Here is a 21,157-nt window from a genome sequence, read left to right on the forward strand (position 1 = left end):
CATGTCAGTGTGCAGTTTTTACAATAAACAACTCTTACAAGAAGCGTTTATCAAATCACATTGCTACCTACTACAATTTAATTTTAAAAAGATTGCAAAGGTCTTGGAATTAAGCTGTCGGGTATTGGTTTACAAACACTTGACAAGGTTGTCTGAAATTCCTCTCTGCCATCTAAACAAAGGCGTCAATCCATTTATTTAAAACATTTGCATTAAAATAACAGCAAGAAAAAATTTCAAACAAGCAAGACAATTTCAGAGGAAAGTGTTAAAGATTCGTGTCCCATGGCTCTGTGCATTTTAAACCTTCCAGTCTATTTAGAAGACAAACTGTGAAGATGCCTCAATGAATATTACTTACTGTCTGGTAACTGGCAGCGTCGTAAAACTTCAATCAGTTCATCAACCTGAACAAATGGCCCCTGTGGAAAGGAAATTTCTAAATAAAATCACTGCGTACAATATATCTAACCATTATCATTTCTTCAAGAGTAAGTTATGTTGAGCCACTGTTTACATCAAGTTCTATCTCACATTTCTCAACACTAGAATGTATTCTCATTTTCAAATGAATACAGGAGCCAAAACGTAATTGAAGAAAAGCTGGGCTGATAATGCGATGGGGAAGAGGGCTGCCTGATGTGCATCAAGTGCTGGCTCCCCATACTGCGAGTGTGAATGAGACCTAACACTGGTTTCACCTTGTGTTCCCAGACTATGTAGCCAGTGACTGAAGCAAAGCTCCAGGGAATGTTTAGATTAGGAATCTCCCCACACTCTGATTGGAATAGCTGAATCACTCCGCTGTTGAAAGGCATCTGTATGGAACAAGTGCTTTAGGGGAAGTCAAATGGGGTGGGGGAGGAGGGAATTTGATCCAGTGCAGTACTCATCTTAATACAGGACCACTTCTACCTTGCCTTAGCTGTTTTGATGGCTTCTACCTGCATATGCTTCAACAGGCATTTAAAAAGAAACCTGGAGATGTCACCCCTCAGCCAGCAGCTCATTCTGACATTCTGGCCCCTTAGGAACTCTTGGCATTCCATGTGCAGTCTGACAGTGGTGCACTGATATATTTCAATAAGCTGGACTAGAACTGCCTTGCAAATTCAGTTCATTTCTGCACAGGAAGTTGGAGACTGACTGCCACGGAGTGAGCCCCAAGCTGGTGCCGTACCAGGACTATCATCAGCCCCATTGTTCCCTGGCACTTTGCTGCTGCCTTTCTTGTACACGAAATGCACACCTCTACACTCCAAGAATAAACCACTAACATGCAACAAAAATTTACATTTATATAACACGATGGGGAGGCGGACTGCACTGGTAATCCAGAGGCCCAGGGTAATGCTCTGGGGATTCGGGTTTGGGTCAATAAAAAAAAAATCTGGAATTAAAAGTCTAATTGATGACCATGAGACAGTTGTTGATTGTCGTAAAAACCCATCTGATTCGCTAATGTCCTTCAGTAATGGAGATCTGCCGTCCTTACCTGGTCTGGCCTACATGTGACTTCAGGCCCACAGCAATGTGGCTGACTGTTAAATGCCCTCTGAAATTGCCTAGCAAGCCACTCAGTTGTAACAAACTGCTACAAAGACACAAAAAAGGAATGAAACCAGAAGGACAACCCAGCATCGACCTAGGCACCAGAAAAGACAATGGCAAAACCAACCCTGTCAACCCTGCAAAGTCCTCCTTACTAACATCTGAGGACTTGTGCCAAAATTGGGAGAGCTGTCTCTCAGACTAATCAAGCAACAGCCTGACGTAGTCATACTGACGGAATCATACCTTACAGATCATGTCCCAGACACCACCATCACCATCTCTGGGTATATCCTGTCCCACCGGCAGGACAGACCCAGCAGAGGTGGCAGCACAGTGGTACACAATCAGGAGGGAGTTGACCTGGGAGTCCTCAACATCAACTCCGGCCCCCATGAAGTCTCATGGCATAAGGTCAAACATGGGCAAAGCAACCTCTTGCTGATTACCAGGTACTGCTATCCCCTCTGCCTCAGCTGATGAATCAGTGCTCCTCCATGTTGAACACCATTTGGAGGAAGCACTGAGGGTGGCAAGGGCGCAAAATGTACCAAGAGTGGGTTGGTAGCACCACCACAGACCGAGCTGGCCGAGTCCTAAGGGACATAGCTGCTAGACTGGGTCTGTGGCAGGTGGTGAAGGAACCAACAAGAGGGAAAAACATACTTGACCTCATCCTCACCAACTTGCAGTTGCATCTGTCCATGAAGTATCGGGAGGAGTGGCCACCACACAATCCTTGTGGAGACGAAGTTCTGTCTTCACATTGAGGATACCCTCCATTGTGTTGCGTAGCAATACCACTGTGCTAAATGGGATAGATTTCAAACAGATCTAGCAACTCAACACTGGGCATCCATGAGGCGCTGTGGGCCATCAGCAGCAGCAGAATTGTATTTAACCACAGTCTGTAACCTCATGGCCCAACATATCCCCTACTCTACCAAGCCAAGGGATCAACCCTGGTTCAATGAAGAGTGCAGGGCGACATGCCAGGAGCAGCACCAGGTATACCTAAAAATGAGGTATCGGTGAAGTTACAACACAGGACTATTTGTGTGCCAAACAGCATAAGCAGCAAGTGATAGAACTAAGCGATTCCACAATCAACTGATCAGAACTAAGCTCTGCAGTCCTGCCATATCCAGTCACGAGTGGTGATGGGCAATTAAACAACTCACTGGAGGAGGAGGCTCCACAAATATCCCCATCCTCAATGATGGAGGAGCCCAGCACATCAGTGCAAAAGATAAGGCTGAAGCATTTGCAACAATTTTCAGCAAAAGTGTTGAGTGGATGATCCATCTCGGCCTCCCCCAGAGGTCCCCAGCAACACAGGTGCCAGTCTTCAGCTAATTCAATTCACTCCATGTGATATCAAGAAACAGCTGAAGGTACCGGATAGTGCAAAGGTTTTGGGCCTTGACAATAGTCTGGCAATAGTACTGAAGACTTGTGCACCAGAACTTGCCACGCCCCTAACCAAGTTGTTCCAGTACAGCTACAACAATGGCACCTACCCAGCAATGTGAAAAACTGCTCAGGTATGTCCTGTACACAAAAAAGCAAGACAAATCCAACTTGACCAATTACCACCCCATCAGTCTACTCTGCATCATCAGTAAAATGATGGAAGGGGTCATCAACAGTGCTATCAAGCGGTACTTGCTTAGCAATAACCTGCTCAATGACACCCAGTTTGGGTTCTGCCAGGGTCACTCAGCTCCTGACCTTATTACAGCCTTGGTTCAAACATGGACCAAAGAGTTGAACTCCCGAGGTGGGGTAAGAGTGACTGCCCTTAACATCAAGGCAGGAGAATGTGGCATCAAGGAGCCCGAGCAAAACTGGGTCAACGGGAATCAGGGGGAAAACTCTCCGCTAGTTGGAGACATATCTAGTGCACAGGAAGATGGTTGTGGTTGTTGGAGGTCAATCATCTCAGTTCCAGGACATCACTGCAGGCGTACCTCAGGGTAGTGTCCTAGGCCCAACCATCTTAGCTGCTTCATCAATGGCTTTCCTTCCATCATAAGGTCAGAAGTGAGATGTTCACTGATGATTGCACAATGTTCAACGCCATTCACGATTCCTCAGATGTCCAAATGCAGCAAGACCTGGATGATATCCAGGCTTGGGCTGACAAGTGGCAAGTAACGTTTGCACCACATAAGTGCCAGGCAATGACCATCTCCAACAAGAGAGAACATAACCATCGCCCCTTGACATTTAATGGCATTACCATCACTGAATCCCCCACTATCAACATCCTGGGGGGTTACCATTGATAGAAACTGAACTAGACTAGCCATATAAATATTGTGGCTACAAGAGCAGGTCAGAGGCTATGAGTCCTGTGACGAGTAAATCACCTCCTGATTCCCCAAAGCCTGTCCACTATCTACAAGGCACAAGTCAGGAGCGTGATGGAATACTCCACTTGCCTGGATGAGTGCAGCTCCAACAACACTCAAGGAACTTGACACCATCCAGGGCAAAGCACCTCACTTGATTGGCACCCCTTCCACAAACATTCACTCCCTCCACCACTGACGCACAGTAGCAGCAGTGTGTATCATTTACAAGATGCACTGCAGGAATTCACCAAAGCACCTTAGGCAGCACCTTCCAAACCCACAACCACTACCATCTAGAAGGACAAGGGCACCAGATAGATGGGAACACCACCACCTGGAAGTTCCCCTTCAAGCCCTCACCATCCTGACTTGGAAATATATCGCCATCGCTTCGCTGGGTCAAAAACCTGGAACTCCCTCCTTAACTGCACTGTGTGTGTACCTACACCACATGGACTGCAGCAGTTCAAGAAGGCAGCTCACCACCACCTTCTCAAGGGCAAATAGGGATGGGCAGTAAATTCTGGCCTAGCCAGTGACGCCCACATCCCAAAAATGAATTTAAAAAAATACCCTAAGGCACTTCATAGGAGCATTAATCACATAAAATTTGATACAGAACCACATGCACAAGGTTAAGGGATAAGGCAGGGAAGTGGGACAAGGTGGGATGCTCTTTCAGGGAGCCAGTGCAGACTCAATGGGCCAAATGGCCTCCTTCTGCATTGTAAAGATACTGTGATATATAAGGCAATATTAGGACAGGTGACCAAAAGCTCAGTTAAAGTGGTATGTTTTAAGGAGCGTTTAAAGCGAGGTGGACAGATATAGGGTGGAACTTCTGGCCAGGCAATGAAAGGCCTTCACAATGGTGAAGGAATAAAAAACGTAGAGTGCACAAGAGGCCAGAATTGGAGGAATGCAGAGATCTCGGCAAGGTTACAGGGATAGGGAGGAATATGACTCTATGAACAAAATGCTGTGCAGTGGTGTTATTGCAAAATGCATTTTTGATGTTATTGCACACTGATAATGGGTCGAATATAACTTCCATGTACCGTCCTTGCCATTAACACCACAGTATATTGACATTATAGTTACCACAAGCAAAAAAAACAACACGTGATGGCCAAAGTTCCAGATTTGAGCCCTAGTCTTTGTGGAGGAAATTCATTTCTGCTGACCATCTCCACCACTGGGTGAGGAAAGCAGCAGGTGAGGAATCTCACTCAGGATTCCTGATCGCTGCCTAGTTGTCCCTGGTAGAGAGAGTACCTGTGGGTGGGCATCAGAGAAGAGCAGGACCAAGCTCTCCTGTGATGACCCAACGTGGTCCAAAAGCAGGCTAACAATTGTCTAGAATGTCACACAGAGAATGGTTGCTTGAAGGGAACTGAAAGGAGCAGCCACAGGTTGTACTACAGGATGAATTATCAGCTTCTGGACAATCAAAAAGTAGCATTAAATCCAACATTTTAATAATACCTAATCTCAGCAAGAAGGGCAAGTTGCAAATTTTGAGCTCTCAGTGAAACAGGATGTGTGAAATAATACTCAGACCTGGCAATGTGATCCATCATTCCAAGCAATTCAGCATGCCTTACACTCAGAGTGTGATTTTTGACTCATTGCTTTGTCCTGTTTGAATTTTGTGGGTTGACAGGTTTGGAAAGGGTTGTGTTTTTTCAAACATTTGTGGTTAAATTAGAACACAAAGATCAGAAACTATCAGCAACCTGAGATACATGAAGAGGAATACTGATTTACACCTCGCATGTAACATCAGTCTTCATGGCACCCACAGCGTCCAGAAAGACAAAAAGCCTGAACACAACTGCCGAAATATCACAAGGCAAGAACCTAACAGTGTGAAGGTCCTACTTACAGTTTGCGAGGGCAATGGAAATGTCCATAAATGGCTGGACAGCTTTTGGAGACAAAGGCAAATATTCTGATTGCAAACACTGCCAGATCAAGGCACGGGGAGTATCCCCGGATCCTTGGCAGCCATTTTAACGTTGGTAATATTGGATATTGCCTAGTCCCCACATCCTCTCTCCCATCCTGTGTTTTTTTCTTTATTCATTCACAGGATGTGGCCATTGCTGGTAAGACCTGTATTGTTGCCCAGCCCTAATTGCCCTTGAATTGGGTGGCTTTCAGAGGGTAGTTAAGAGTCAACCACATTGCTGTTGGTCTGAAGTCGCGTGTAATCCAGACCAGGTAGAGACGGCAGATTTCCTTCCCTAAAGGACATTTGTGAACTAGGTGGGTTTTTACAACAATCAGCAATGGTTTCATGGTCACCATTACTGAGACAAGCTTTATATTCCAGATTTTACATCTCTCCCCATTGTTGACAATGGAATTGAAAATGCAGGAAGGTGTATAATAAATGATCAGGAAAGCTAGTTGAATAAATGTTATTGCTTATTGTGAGGGGAATTGAATACATAAGTAGGGAGGTTATGCTTCAGTTATACAGGGCACTGTGAGACATCTGGAGTACTGTGTACAGTATTGGCCTCCTTATTTAAGGAAGGATGTAAATGTGTTAAAAGAAGTTCAGAGAAGGTTTACTAGTCTAGTACCAGGAATGGATGGGCTGTCTTATGAGAAAGGCTGGACAGGTTAGGCTTGTATCCATTGGGGTTTAGAAGAGTAAGAGGAGGCTTGATTGAAACCTTTAAGATCCGGAAGGGTCTTAACAGGGTGGATATGGAGAGGATGTTTCCACTTGTGGGAGAATCTAGAACTAGGGGTCATGGTTTAAAAATAAGGGGTCGCTCATTTAAGACAGAGATAAGGAATTTTTTTTTCTCTCAGAGGGTCGTGAGTCTTTGGAACTCTCTTCCTCAAAAAGCAGTGGAAGCCGAGTCTTTGAATATTTTTAAGGCAGAGCCAGGTCGATTCTTGATAAACAAGGGGGTGAAAGGTTATCGGGAGTGTAGGCAGGAATGCGGGGTCGAGGTTACAATCAGGTCAGCTATGATCTTATTGAATGGTGGTGCAGGCTCAAGGGGCCGAGTGGCCGACTCCTGCTCCTAATTCGTATGTATGTTCGTATGTTGATCCGATATTCCCAGTTTTACACCGTTACCCAAAAGTCAAAAGGAGTGCGCCTGAGCTGGGATTTACTGAAAAAGCCCCATGCAGCTACCTGGAAACAAGTTGGAGGTGGTAACAGTTTCATAAGTAGCACGGAAGCTGGAGGTACAGGAAACACTCCGCCAGGAACAGGATGGAGGCCGGGAGCTGCACAAAAGAACAAACAATGTGAGTATCCCTTTAATGTTCACTACAATACTGCAATAAAGTTATTTAAACAATGCATCATTGACACTCCAGCTTGCAAATTGTTATGACAGGGTCATAAAATTACTCAATAATTCAACGTTTTGACCAAATATTTGGGTACGACAAAATCCATTATCGCTGACTGAAAGCTGAAAACTGTACTTACGCGCTAAATGTCTGGGCTGGAACGGTATCATCTGGTTCGTATCAGGTTTTGGATATTCTGGCTTCCGATCGACCTCATCCTTCATTACAGTTACAGCTGAGGGAGTCACTATGGGGTCTGGGATTATGGCAGTCAGTTTGTTTCGAGAAACATCCTGCAAGCAGGCAAATATTTTTATTTACCTTGACAATTCCAGAATACTGTAGCCGTTGTTCTGCCTGCTTCCCCTCACCACCCACCCAAGTAATTTCAACTTGAGGGTTTTGTCAAGTTTCAATATTTTGCATAGAATATACAGCACAGAGACAGGTATTTGGCCCAACCAGTCTGTGCTGGTATCTATACTCCACACGCGTCTCCTCCCATTCCATCTAACTCATCTGAGCTTTTCATCATATCTTCCTATTCTCTTTTCTCTCATGTATATGTCTAGTTTCTTTCTGAAAGCATCAAAGCTATTTGTATCAACCAGTTCCCTTGGTAGTGAGTTCTACATTCTAGCCACTCTGAGTGAAGAAATTTATCCTTATTGGCCACTAGTTTTTAATTCTCCCACAACTGGAAACATTCTCTTCAAATCTACCCTGTCCAACCCATTCAAAAATACAATAGATCATAACAGTAGAGCCTAACTAAAAAACTGCTCCTCTGCATCACTGAAACCTCCCCGCTGCCCCACAAGGGTAACATCCATTTAAACGAGGTCTGTGAACCTCTAATAAACTGTTTGCTAGCTGCTGGCAGCTGCCTTCGGTGGTTGAACAGAAACATGTAACAAAGCCCTTCCTGTACTGAATATACAGGAGCTTTACAGAAACAGATCAGGGAACAGTGAACAGGGTATGGGAGAGAAGTTATCAGAGCATAAGAAATGGGAGGGGTAGGCCATTCAGTCCATCGAGTCTGCTCTGCCATTCAATAATATAATGGTTCATCTGATTGTGGCCTTAACTCCACATTCCTTCCTGTCCCTCATAATTCTTAACCTCCCTTGTCGGTCAAAAATTTGTCTAACTCAGCCTTGAATGTATTCAATGATCCAGCCTCCATTGCTTTCTGGGGAAGAGAATTCCAAAGACTAACCACCCCCTGAAAAGAAATTCCTCCTCTTCTCAGCCTTTCAGTTCAAGAGTAACATAGTGGACAACATATTAACATGGATAGAGGATTGGAAAGAGAGAGTAGGCATAAATTGGTCATTTTCTGGTTGGCAGGATGTGACAACTGGAGTGTCACTGGGGTCAGTGTTGGGGCCTCAACTATTTACAATTTATATCAATGACTTGGATGAAGGAACCAAATGTATGGTTGCTAAATTTACGGATGACACAAAGATAGGTAGGAAAGTAAATTGTGAAGAGGACATAAGGAGTCTGAAAAGAGACACTGATAGGTTAAGTGACTGAGCAAAAATTTGGCAAATGGAGTATAATGTTGGAAAATATGAGCTTGTCCAATTTGACAAGAAGAATAGAAAAGCAGCATATTATTTAAATGGAGAGAGACTGCAAATCTCTGAGGTACAGAGGGATCTGGGTGTCCTGGTGTATGAATCACAAAGGCCAGGATATTCCCCTCATCAGGTGCAGGCAGGAGCGATCAGGAAGCCGACCGGCGCCCGCTGTCAGGGCTGGACCGCAATTTCACACTGGTGGGCCAATTAAGGCCCGCCCAATGTGAAATGCGTGCTTCAGCGCTCAGCGCTGCCTGTGTAGCAGGAGGGGAGGAGGGTGAGAGCGCAAGTTTGCGCATGCGCGTGAGTGCACTCTGGGAAAACTTCCTGAGGCACAGAGCTGCCTCAGGGAGATGAAGATATGAAAAATTAAAAATAAAGATCTTTAGAAGGTTATAAAACATGTACCCTCATGTAAATCTCACATGAGCAGGGACAGACATGTTATTAATGAAATGTTAACATTTTTATTTGCTGTTCGAAACCTCATCCCGCCCCCTTGATGAGATTTCCTAAAAAATGCAAAGGCTGCTTAGCCTTTACGCCTGCCCGCCAACCAAAAGGTTGGATGGGCAGCGAAAATTTCTTTCATTCATAACTTTAATGGCCTTAAATAGGCCTTTTAATTGTCAGAGGGCGTGCTGCCAACTCCCACACGTGCCCACCAACTGAAATATCACACGAGTGCGCAATGACGTCGGGACGCTCGACTGTGACATCACGCGTCATTTTATGCTCGTTCGGGTTCGGGTGCGTGCCCTCCCGATGAGCGTTACATTCTGGCCAAAAAGTTAGTATGCAAATACGGCAAGTGATTAGGAAGACAAATGGAATGTTGCTGTTTATTGCAAGGGGAACGGAATATAAAAGTAAGGAAGTTTTACTACAGCTGCAGTGAGCCCACATTTACAGTACTGTGTACAGTTTTGGTCTCCTTATTTAAGAAAAGATATAAATGTTCTAGAAGCAGTTCAGAGAAAGTTCAGTCGACTGATATATGGGATGGGTGCGGGGTGGGGGGGGCGGAGGTGGTGGGGGGGAGCGGTTATCTTATGAAGAAAGGTTGGACAGGCTGGGCTGTATCCATTGGAGTTTAGAAGAATGAGAGGTGATCTTATTGAAACTTACGAGATCCTGGGTGGACTTGACCGGGTGGATGCTGAAAGGATCTTTCCTCTTGTGGGACAGACTAGAACTAAAGGACACAGTTTAAAAATAATGGGTCTCCCATTTAAGACAGAGGTGAGAAGAAATTTTCTCTCTCAGGTGAATCTTTGTTCAAAAAAGGTTGTAAGGTTAAGCCTGGCAATTACAGACCGGTCAGTTTGGCAGAGAGGGTTGATGAGGGTAATGCTGTTGATGTGGTCTACATGGACTTCCAAAAGGCATTCGATACAGTGCCATGCAGCAGACTTGTGAGAAAAGTTATAGCTCATGGAATAAAAGGGACAGTAGCAACATGGGTACAAAATTGGCTGAGTAATTGGAAACAGGGAGTAACGGTTAATGGATATTTTTCAGGCTGGAGGAAGATTTGTAGTGAAGTTCCCCAAGGGTTAGTATTGGGACCGTTGTTTTTCTTGATCTATATTAACGATCTAGATCTTGGTGTTCAGGGGACAATTTCAAAGTTTGTGGATTAAATGAAACTTGGAAGAATTGTAAAGTGTGAGGAGGGCAGTGTGAAACTTCGAAAGGACACAGACAAGTTGGTGGAGTGGGCAGATAGGTGACAGATGAAGTTCAATGCAGAGAAATGTGAGGTGATTCATTTTGGTAGGAAGAACATGGAAAGACATTACAAAATAAGGGGTGCAACTCTAAAGGGTGTGCAAGACAGGTGGAGGGGCAGTTGATAAAGTGTACAGTATCCTGGGCTTTATTAATAGGGGCATAGAGTACAAGAGCAAGGAGGTTATGCTGAACTTACATAGGGTACCAGTTAGATCTCAGCTGGAGTATTGTGTAAAGTTATGGGCACCGCACTTTAGGAAGGATGTGAATGCATTGGAAAGTGCAGAAGAGGTTTATAAAAATGGTCCCAGGGGTAAGAAACTTCAGCTATGAAGATAGATTGGACCGTTCTCCTTGGAGAGGAGAAGGCCAAGCGGAGATTTGATAGAGGTGTTCGAAATCATGAGGGGGCTTGACAGAGTAGATAGGGAGAAACTGCTCCTGCTGGTGAAAGGATTGAGAAAAAGAGGGCGTAGATTTAAAGTGATTTTCAAAAGAAGCAAATGCGATGTGAGAAAAAACTTTTTCACATAGCGAGTTGTCCAGGTATGGAATGCACTGTCTGGAAGTGTGGTGGAGGCTGGTTCAACTGAGGCATTCAAGAGGGCATTAGATGAATATTTAAATAGAAACAATGTGCAGGGTTACAGGAAAAGGCAGGAGAATGGATTCATAATGCTCATTCGGAGAGCTGGTACAGACACGATGGGCCGGATGGCCTCTTTCTGCATCGTAACAATTCTGTGATTCTGAGCTCTCTTCCCAAGACAGCAGTGGAGGCGGGGTCATTGAATATTTTTAAGGCAGAGGTAGATAGATCCTTGACTAACAAGGGGGTCAAAAGTTTTCATGTGTAGGCAGAATGTGGAGCTGACGTCACAAGCAAATCAGCCATAATCTTATTGAATGGGGGAACAGGTTCAAGGGGCTGAATGACTTACTCCTGCTCTCAATTTGTATGTTCACATGTCTTGAATGGGAGACCCCCTATTTTTAAGCTGTCTCTCCTAGTTCCAGATTCCCCCAGGGGAAGAAACATCCTCTCAGCATCTATCCTGTCAAGCCCCCTCAGAATCTTATATGGTTTAATAAGATTACCCCTCATTCTTCTAAACTTCTATGAGTATAGGCCCAACCTGCTCAACCTTTTCTCATAAGACAAACCCCTTCATCCCAGGAATCACCCGGGTGAAACTTCTCCAAATTCCTTACAATAGAAACATGTCCCTCCTTAAGTAAGGAGATCAAAACTGTGCACAGTACTCTAGGTGTGGTCTCATCATGCCCTGTCCAGTTGTAGCAAGACTGCCCTACATTTATACTCCATTCCCCTTGCAATAAAGGCTAACATTCCATTTGCCTTCCTTAATGTGTAGTCAGTGGTAATTTTCGAAGAGGCTTTTTTAAAGCAGGAAGAACACTGGAGTGCTGCTTTGGACTGCATTAGAATGCTTCAGTTGGAATTTGGTGAGAGAGGGAGTTCGGTGAGGAGGGAAAGAGGGTTCCTTTCATTTTCTACCTTTGCTCAGTAAGAAGAGCAGCGGCATTGGTAAGTAGGACCTCGTGAGTATTTCTTCTGCCCTTAATATTCTCTAAACTAGAGAAAGTAAAAGTAAAGGGAGTAATTTAGGGTAAGTCATGGCAGGGCAGCTCGGCCAAGTGGAATGCTCCTCCTGTGTGATGTGGGAAGTCAGGGACACTTCCAGTGTCCAGGGCGACCACATGTGTAGGAAGTATCTCTAGCTGCAGCTACTTGAAATCCGTGTTTCAGAGCTGGAGTTACTGTGGAGCATCCACGAGGATGAGGTCTTCGTGGATAGCACGTACAGTGTGGTAGTCACATTACAGGTAAAGAGTGCACAGGCAGAAAGGGAATAGGTGACCACCAGACAGAGTAAAAGCACTAGGCAGGTACTGCAGGAGTCCCCTGGGTCCATCTCCCTCTCTAACAGATTTTCCGTTTTGGGTACTGCTGGGGAGATGGTTTCTCAGGGGAGATGCAGCAAGAGCCAAGTCCATGGCATCACAAGTGGCTCAGCTGCACAAAAGGGGAGAAAAAGAGTTGGGGAGCAATAGTGATAAGGGATTCTATCATAATGGGAACAGATAATGTTTCTGTGGCCACAGACGTGACACCAGGCTGGTATGTTGCCTCCCTAGTGCCAGAGTCAAGGATGTCACTGAGCAGCTACAAGACATTCTGAAGGTGGGGGGGGTGAACTGCTAGGGGCTGTGGTCCATATTGGTACCAACAGCATAGGTAAAAAGAGGGATGAGGTCCTGCAAGCAGAATATAGGGAGCTAGGAAATTAATTAAAAAGCAGGACCTCAAAGGTAGTAATTTCAGGATTACTCCCAGTGCCACGTGCTAGCGAGATCAGGAATAGGAGAATGGACCAGATGAATGCTGGAGAGATAGTAGAAGGGAGGAATTTTGATTCCTGAGGTATTGGGACAGATTCTGGGGAAGATTGGGCCTCTACAAGCTGGGGTATTTACGAGTACTGTGGGGGGAGGAGGGGAGGGTGGTGGTTTCAGCGGGATGGGAACCTGACCGGGGAGACATAAGAGAAGGAAACAAAGTTGGAACGAAAGACAGAAAAGTAGAAAGCCAAAGTGGAAGGCAGAGGAAACAGGGGCTAGTATCAAATAGGGTCATAAGACAAAAAATGTGTAAAAATGTTAAAAAGACAAGTCTAAAGGTACTGTATCTGAATACGTGGAGCATTCGCAATAAGGTAGATGAATTAACAGCGCAAGTAGATGTAAATGGGAACGATATGATTGTGATTACAGAGTCATGGCTGCAGGTGACCAAGGCTGGGAACTGAATATCCACGGGGGTACTCGATATTTAGGATAGACAGGCAAAAGGAAAAGGAGGTGGCATGGTGTTGTTAGTAAATCAGTGCGATAGTGAGAGAGGTTATTGGTTCAGAAAATCTAGATGCAGAATCATTCTGGGTGGAACAACGAAGCAATAAGGGGCAGAAAACATTAGTAGGAGTTGTCTCTAAGCCTGAATATATTTAAGAAGGAAATAAATAGACTACTGGACTCTAAAGGCCTCCAGGGGTATGGGGGGAGAGCTGGGCATTGAGATAGAGGATCAGCTATGATCATACTGAATGGTGGAGCAAGCTCCAAGGGCTACTCCTGCTCCTATTTTCTATGTTTCTTTGTTAACAGTGGCAAGGCGTAGAATCTTCAGGAAGGAATTCTAAGACGGAGACAGTGCAAGGTCTGGAGGCTCTGCTGTTGATGGGAAGGAGCAAGGAAGTTGCAATCATAATCATTCTGAGTCAGAAGAGCAGATGATGCCAGCTGGCTAGCTGATGCACTGAGATATGGAGTAAGGATGATGTCTTAGGCCTTAGTATAGGATAGGATAAAAGGTAAAAAAAAGACTTGCACTGACAAAGCTCCTTTCACAACCATAGAACATCCAAGAGCTTTTCAAAGCAAATGAAGCACTGTTAAAGGTAGTCTTTATTGTAATATAAGCAGCAGCCAACTTGTGCACAGTGAGCATCCACAAATAGCAATGTGATAATAACGAGATAATCTGTGTTAGTGATGTTGGTTGAGAGATCAGTATTGGCCAGGACACCAGGGAGATATTCCCTGGTCTTCTTCAAATAGTGCCAGGGGATCTTATATGTCCACCTGAGAGGGCAGAGGATGACTTGAATTAATGGAGTTTGGAGTTCAGGTGGCCAACAGTGACCGTGTTGATGCAATGAAACCACAGGGTAGTGAAAGCATGGTTGTAAGTTTCAATGATGGTAGGGGTCAGATAAGAATATAGGCAAACAGTGTGCAGGTATTAATGGATAGGCTTGGTGATAGACCAGGTGTAGTGTCTGCAGTTTAGCTGAGGATCAAACAGGACGCTAGGATTAATTAGAGTAGGAAGGTGGTGGTTAGGAATGAGACTAAAAGGTGCAACATTTCTGACAAGAGTCAAACAGAAAGACTTCCATCTTGCTGATGCTTAGCTGCTAAATTCTGGCTGATTCAGGGCAAACAGTTAACATAGCGGTAGCAATGAATTCAAGAGCAGCAGGGGATAGCTAAATTGCCCAGGTGTCATCTGGAGGCAAAACCTATGTTTATGGACCGTGCTGCTCAGGGACTGCATATTAAATGAGGCACGCCTGAAGAAACTTTGCAGAGGTGTGTAGCTATACTGGTCACTTAGGGACAGGTAGGAATGGAACCAAGATATGGCTATGGGCATGGGGAAGGGTGGAATATTCAACAGCGTCAAAAGTTGCAAAGGGAAGGAGAACAAGGAGAGATAGCCTACCAAGGTTATAGCCATCAGGATGATTTCAGTATTTGGATGAAGCAGAGAAGATTTGAAAAGCGAAAGAGTGCAGGACCAGACTGAGTCTTTAATTTCCCCAGTCTTCAGAGCAAAGTCTTCAAGGTAAGCCAACTTGATCACCTGTGCAATCTACGATGGAAAGATCTGTTGTGTTGTTCTTTGTAATTCATGGCACTTCCAGTAACTGGGGCACCATTGTCTAAAATCCTGAAACGTTTGTCATTTTCTTTGGCATTCTTTCTCCATTGATGACTGATCAATCATGCTTATTTTTTAAGTTCGGAGCACCACTCAGTCATGTATGGTGGTTAGTTGGTGGTAGTTAGACAGTAAATGAAGGCCTGATTTACTGTAATATATGCAGAAGGCTTGTTTGGGCTTGTTCTAAAGGTAAGGATGGTTCTCTTGACCTCAAGTAACTGCAGTGATCCAAATTTGCAGCAAAATAGCTCCTCTGAGAGCTCAGCAAGTTTAATCTGAGCGAAGCTCGGTCAAACAAAGTAGAAGGTGCTAGGTTATGTTAATAAATATTGAATCAAACATTTCTCCATATTGGGACTAGTTGGCATAGCTGTGAAACAAAACCTCAATTTCACAGCCAGCACAACTGATGCCAATGTTCAGAGAAAAATACGAAGACAACCACATCTTGACACATGAAGAGTGCAGGAAGGGAATGATATGTGACAGAGGAAAAGTACATACCTTATATCCAAGGGCTTTAAGTTCACTGTTTGAACAGGGAAATAGGTCCATAAACTTGTATCTGTCCACTAGTAAGGCTGTTTCCTTTCCTTCATATTCCTCCTTAAAAGCAGCAAACCTCCTCTTTTCCACTTTCAGGATACTAGCTAAATCTCCAATGTTACTTTCAAAAGCCAGAAATCGTGCCCAGATCTCTCTATAATTTTGATGGGAGCAATAAAGCAAAAACTAGAATTAGCGTAGTCATAATTTAGTCCTCAGTAAGCTTTCTGCTTATTCCTCGCTGCCAAGTGAAGTGTGTTGAAAATACAGCAGCTCTCTAATGTTGTGTCTTCTTGTGACTATGTCTAAAATTTCAGCAAAGACCATCTCAGAGGCAATGCTGAGACCAGAATCCTACAATCAACCCATTAAGAATTACATGTCATGCTGTTTACACCATTTCCAAGTTCGCAATTCTCCTCTGCAAAACTACAAAACACCTTTGAATTTTCCAATCAAGGCAAATTTGACTAAACTTTAGACCAGTAGTGGTAATCTAAATTAATTGTCACTTAAAACATTTGAATAAAAACTTATAGAACCACATGACAGCATAGAAGGAGACCTTCAGCCTATCATGCCTGTGCTGGCTCTTTGAAGAGTTATCCAATGAGTTGCATTCCCCTTGCCCTTTTCCTATAGCCTTGCAATTTTTTCCTCATCAAGCATTTATCCAGTTGCCTTTTGAAAGTTACTATTGAATTTGCTTCCACCTTGTTTACCCAACTGCTTTCAGGTAGTGTGTACCAGATCCAATCAACTCAGTGGGGAGAATTTTCTCCCCATCAGGTGGGCCGGTCGGGAGTGGGCACGGAGCTGATCGCCGCCTGTGATCGGCTGTGCGCCATTTTACATGGGCGGGTCAACTAAGGCCCACCCAGCATGACGTGCACCTGGAAGTGCTCAGCGCTACCTGTGCGGGCGGGGGGAGGAGGGAGAGTCGGGGCTTGTGCTTGAGCGCAGAAATCTCCCTGAGGCACGGAGCTGCCTCAGGGAGACTAATTTAATTATGAAACATTGAAAAAAAGAAGAAAAAAATTATTCAGACATGTCCCCTCATGTGACAGTGTCACATGAGCTGGGACATGTTTATATGAATTTTAATAAAATTAAAAAATAAATTAATAAACCCGTGGATGAGGTTTCATGAGAAGTGCGAAGGCCGTCTGAGCCCTGACAACTGATTTAATTAGTTTATTAATGGCCTTAACAGGGCACGCGCCCGTCGAACGGAAGATCAGAATGACACGTGGTGACGTTGGGGTGCATGCCCGATGTCACCGCACGTCATTTTACACGCCCACCAGAAGATTCTGGCCAATGCATTAAAAAAAATCTTCTCATCTCCTGTGATCCTTTCGCCAATTATCTTAAATCTGTCGTCTCTGGCTACTGACAATGGAAATAGTTTCTCCCTAGCTGCTCTATCGAAATGATTTTTTTAAAAATCGGTTGGGTAAACATTTTTTCCCTGTGGTGCATTATGTGGAACAGCAGGATGCCACAGAGAGAGACAATGGTTTGAATTCAACTTCAGCCATTGTCTACAGGGCAGAGCAACATTAAAGGGAAGAAGGGATTTTTTTATTTAAAAATGAAAGGTTGTCCAACTGCTGTCACTATGACATTTTACACGCTGGATTATAGTTTATTGTTTGGAGTGTTTATTCTGATTTGCCCCACAAATTAGTGGGAATTAGAATTAGCTCAAGCCCCAAGTAGGAATAACCATGAATGGTTATTATTACTTATTATTCTCATGCCAGAGTATAGAACTGTTTTTGACCCTCCGAGTACAACCAGGCAACTCACACCAGCTCAATCATTTACCAGCAGTAAACAGATATGAATTATCAGATAATTTGAATTAAGTGGAGTTGACTGTGCCTGTAAGTGTTGCGTACTCTATATAATAACATACTGAACCATGACTGGAGAAGGCAAGACATAGTCTAAAGAATGCTTTCCAAAACAAAACTTGAAAGAAATGTTTATAAAATCACAGCAAGTTTGCTACATACTAAATAATTGGCTAATAAAATTTACATCAGATTCACTTCAGAAATCAAACTCTTCTTAAAGCATTTTAAAACATTTAACTTTCCACATGCCGATTTAATCTTTAAGGACAGGAACATTACCCAGATTTCTCCGGAGGTAAGGATCCAGACGTCAGCACACGCTCAAACAAAACTCTGGTATTATTGTCCTCTGAAATGTAGACAAGATACAGTTAAACACAAGCTACTGTGTAGAGACTGTGACAGGACATTATACATAAAGATTCTCTTCGGAATTCATTGATTGTTTCAGAAAGCAGACCATTCAGCCTAACAAGTTGTTGGCAGTGTGCTGCTCCACATGAGCCACCTGGTTTAATCGCACACAGTCAGATTGCTCACCAAACTAATCCTCCTTTGAAACAATTTTTATGCCTAATCTAATTGTACTGCCACCTTTTTTGGTCTTTTCACATTTGTAGTCTTGGTTTCGACAATAACTTGTGACTAGGAATTCCACATTTGAATCCCCTCCACACAAATAAGTCAGTTCTGAAAAAAACTCCTGTTAATTCCTTTGCCGGTTAACTAAAGTTTAATCTTCTGATTAACATCCTGTTGACTAGCGGAAACAACTTATCTCTATCATAATACCTCATGTTGAAGAGTTCTACCTGGTCACCCCTTAATCTACTCATTTCTATTGAAACTCATTATTCCTGGGAGGGGTAAGTTATTTAATTTATGCCCTACTTTTTCTGTTGCTTTTAAATCCTTCCTTTAATAGGATGCCCCAAAACCACTCCCAGTACCCCATCAGCAGCCCAGCTAAGAAAGTTACCTCCTTGCTTTTGTATTCTGAGTTTCTGGATGAAGGATTCCTTTTGCCATTTTAAGGCCTAATCTAATTATGCTTTGTTGTCCTGTGGGCCTGCACACCAAGGTCTCTCTTCTCTCTATTTAAGATCCTACCGGTTAAGGTATACTTCCTTTCCCTACTCTTACTTCCAAAATGCTTTATCCCGGCAAAGCTGTGGATCAGTGCATCTTAGTGTGTCAGGGGGTGCATGCCCCAACTCTCAGCCAAGCTCATGTGGTCAGAGGGTGGTCCCACGATTTCTATGTCTTGCTCTGGAAATTCTGCTGGAAGGCTCCCAGGCCTGGGGAGTATGGGAATCTGGGGCCTGCCCTCCCAGAATTAAACCGAAGCTGCCTCCAAACCATCAAAAAATATTAATGCGCAGATTGCTGGCAAATAAGGGCATTAAAAAAAAGCAAATGAAACATTGGGGACTCATTTCTAGAGGCATAGAATTGAAAAGCAGAGAAATTTTCTTAGACTTGTACAGAACCATGGTTAGATGACACTTGGGAGTACTGTGAACAATTCCGGTCTCCGTATTATGAAAAGGATATAGAAGTACTGATGAAGATCAACCAAGCTGTGATGCCTTTCCCCGGAAATGAGAAAGCTGAGGGAGGTGACCTGATAGAAGTCTTTAATGTTATGAAGTGTTTGATAGGGTAGAGAAGACGTTTTCATTTGTAGAGAGTTCAAAACTAGGAGGTCATAATATAAGGTAGTCACTAATAAACCCAATAGGAAATTCATGAGAAACTTATTGACCCAAAGATGTCTAGAATGTGGACTCATTACTATGAAGAATGGTTAATGGAAAGCTCATCAATGCTTTAAGGGGAAGTTAGGTAGGTAGGGGAGAGAAAAAAAAGAACATGCTGATAGGTTGAGATAAAGAGGGGTGTGGGGAGGCTCGTGTAAAACACAAACACTTGTTGGGACAAATAGCCTGTGCTGCACACTCTATGCAATCTTTGGAGGTTCAGGCTATGATCCTGGCCTGGACCTCTAGGTGGGCTTCACAGCCACCAGTGGATCTCCCCAAGTGTACCAGCGCTAATCACACACCAGATTCCTAGGATAGGCATCACGGGTACTCTGATTTTCATTGCTTTCACCCATGTCCATCTTGGTACAATAATCTATGGGATGGGTGGAGGCTTAACCCGCACTCATGTGGGCATCCTGGAATCCCTGCATGGCCCACTCCTCCCCACTTCTTCAACATCTTCCAGCTCTACAATATCTCTGTGCTCCTCCAATTTCCTTTGTCGCACAATCGACAGCCATGCCTGAAGCTGCCTGGGCCCTTAGCTGTGGAATTCCCTTCCCAAACCTCTCCACCCCTCTTTCCTCCTTTAAGAGGCTCCTTTGACCAAGCTTTTGGTCACCTGCTTTAATATTTCGTAGGTGGCTCGGTGTTAAATTTTGTTTGATTACACTTTTGTGAAGCATCTTTTTTACAACATTAAAAGGTGTCATATAGATATAAGTAGTTGTTGATGGTGGGACTCAGGGTAACTGGAGCCTGGCCTAGTTCCCAGCTGTCCTGGGACAATCCTGCGAATCGCAGAGAAGGCGTCCAGCTGTGGATATATGGGACCATTATTTTGCATCTTTCTCCACTGAACAGATTGTACCTGTCAACTATCTGAATAAAATATCACTTTCACACTGCACTGGTGCAGAATGTACAATAAACTACATCAGGTTGATGACAGCTCTTAATTCAGAAATCGTTGTTCAATGACAGAGGAAACTGGCACAAAAGCACATAAGTAGAAGCCACCCAAAGCCAACCAGACCATGCTGATCCTGGTTTAGACATGGAGCAGAATGACTGGAAGCATAAACAGCACCTTTTCTACCTTCTCTGTTCTATGTAGGGATTATATTCATAGCTGCAATGATGGTATTTGGATGCGTCATCACTTTTTTTGTAGCTGAGAGCTGCAAATTGCCCAACATTTGTTAGTTTGTTCAGACAGGGATCTAAGAGAACAATCAGTAATGATCCTAAAAATCAAAGATGGGGTCAAACATGACATTAATCCAAAAATTATTTTTTAAAAACTACCCCTTAAGTCTTTGCTCTGAATTTATAACATCGTAGGACAGGTTCTAAAAGTTCAGATGAAGCTAGCTACCATTTACAGATCATGTATCATAATTCCCAAACCACAGAATTTCAGATGGTTAGAATTATATGTGTAAAATATATGAAGGAGGAACAGTAGCTGGAAAAGGAGGAAAAAGTGGGAAAGTGGGACTAATTTCAAAAGAGCTGGTGCAAACTCGATGGGCTGAATGGCATCCCTCTGTTTATTTAAAGTTGATTCAAGGTGCTGGAGCATTTCAGCCAGTAACATCTCAATGTTCCCCTCTCCTCCTTTTATTTTCCTTCCTGGTAGAATCGACCAAGCTCTGGAAGAGAGAGTCGGGCATTTTTATCTGAGTGGTGGCGCAGCTCTCCTGCAGCTGTTTCCTGGGTACCAGGTCAAAGCGGACATGTGCCTCAGTATTCCTTTCAGCTTTTGTCTCCTTCCACACAGGACAGCCAAAATTGTGAACCTTCCCCGCGAAGTACCAGAACAAGAGTAAGCAGAAACCTCAGGTCAGCGAGTTGCTTATTCTCCTCTTGCTTCATCACCTGAAATGCGCAC

General features: G+C 43.8%; 2 protein-coding genes across 4 annotated transcripts in view; one reads left to right on the top strand and one right to left on the bottom strand.

Moving 5' to 3' along the window:
* tcp11l1 (t-complex 11, testis-specific-like 1) overlaps positions 1-21,157 on the top strand; it is a 74,799-nt gene that overhangs the window by 51,340 nt on the left and 2,302 nt on the right. Inside the window, exon 11 of one of the 2 annotated variants that reach the window (XM_078549469.1) lies at positions 21,047-21,108. In XM_078549469.1, the coding sequence (XP_078405595.1) occupies positions 21,047-21,063 (17 nt within the window). In that variant the 3' untranslated portion in view covers positions 21,064-21,108. Of the gene's footprint in view, positions 1-6,994; positions 7,093-21,046; positions 21,109-21,157 lie in introns of those variants that run through there. The other variant, XM_078549468.1, reaches the window with a different exon arrangement.
* Positions 1-21,157, bottom strand: part of cstf3 (cleavage stimulation factor, 3' pre-RNA, subunit 3) — a 107,308-nt gene that overhangs the window by 3,283 nt on the left and 82,868 nt on the right. For both annotated transcript variants that reach the window (XM_078549462.1, XM_078549461.1), the window contains exons 16-20: positions 17,777-17,846; positions 15,594-15,789; positions 7,372-7,525; positions 7,069-7,163; positions 362-422 (exon numbers count right to left, since the gene is read on the bottom strand). In XM_078549462.1, coding sequence (XP_078405588.1) covers positions 362-422; positions 7,069-7,163; positions 7,372-7,525; positions 15,594-15,789; positions 17,777-17,846 — 576 coding nt within the window. The remainder of the gene's footprint in view (positions 1-361; positions 423-7,068; positions 7,164-7,371; positions 7,526-15,593; positions 15,790-17,776; positions 17,847-21,157) is intronic.

The sequence above is a fragment of the Cetorhinus maximus genome, chromosome 9 (assembly GCF_964194155.1).
Source record: "Cetorhinus maximus chromosome 9, sCetMax3.hap1.1, whole genome shotgun sequence".
NCBI lineage: Eukaryota > Metazoa > Chordata > Chondrichthyes > Lamniformes > Cetorhinidae > Cetorhinus > Cetorhinus maximus.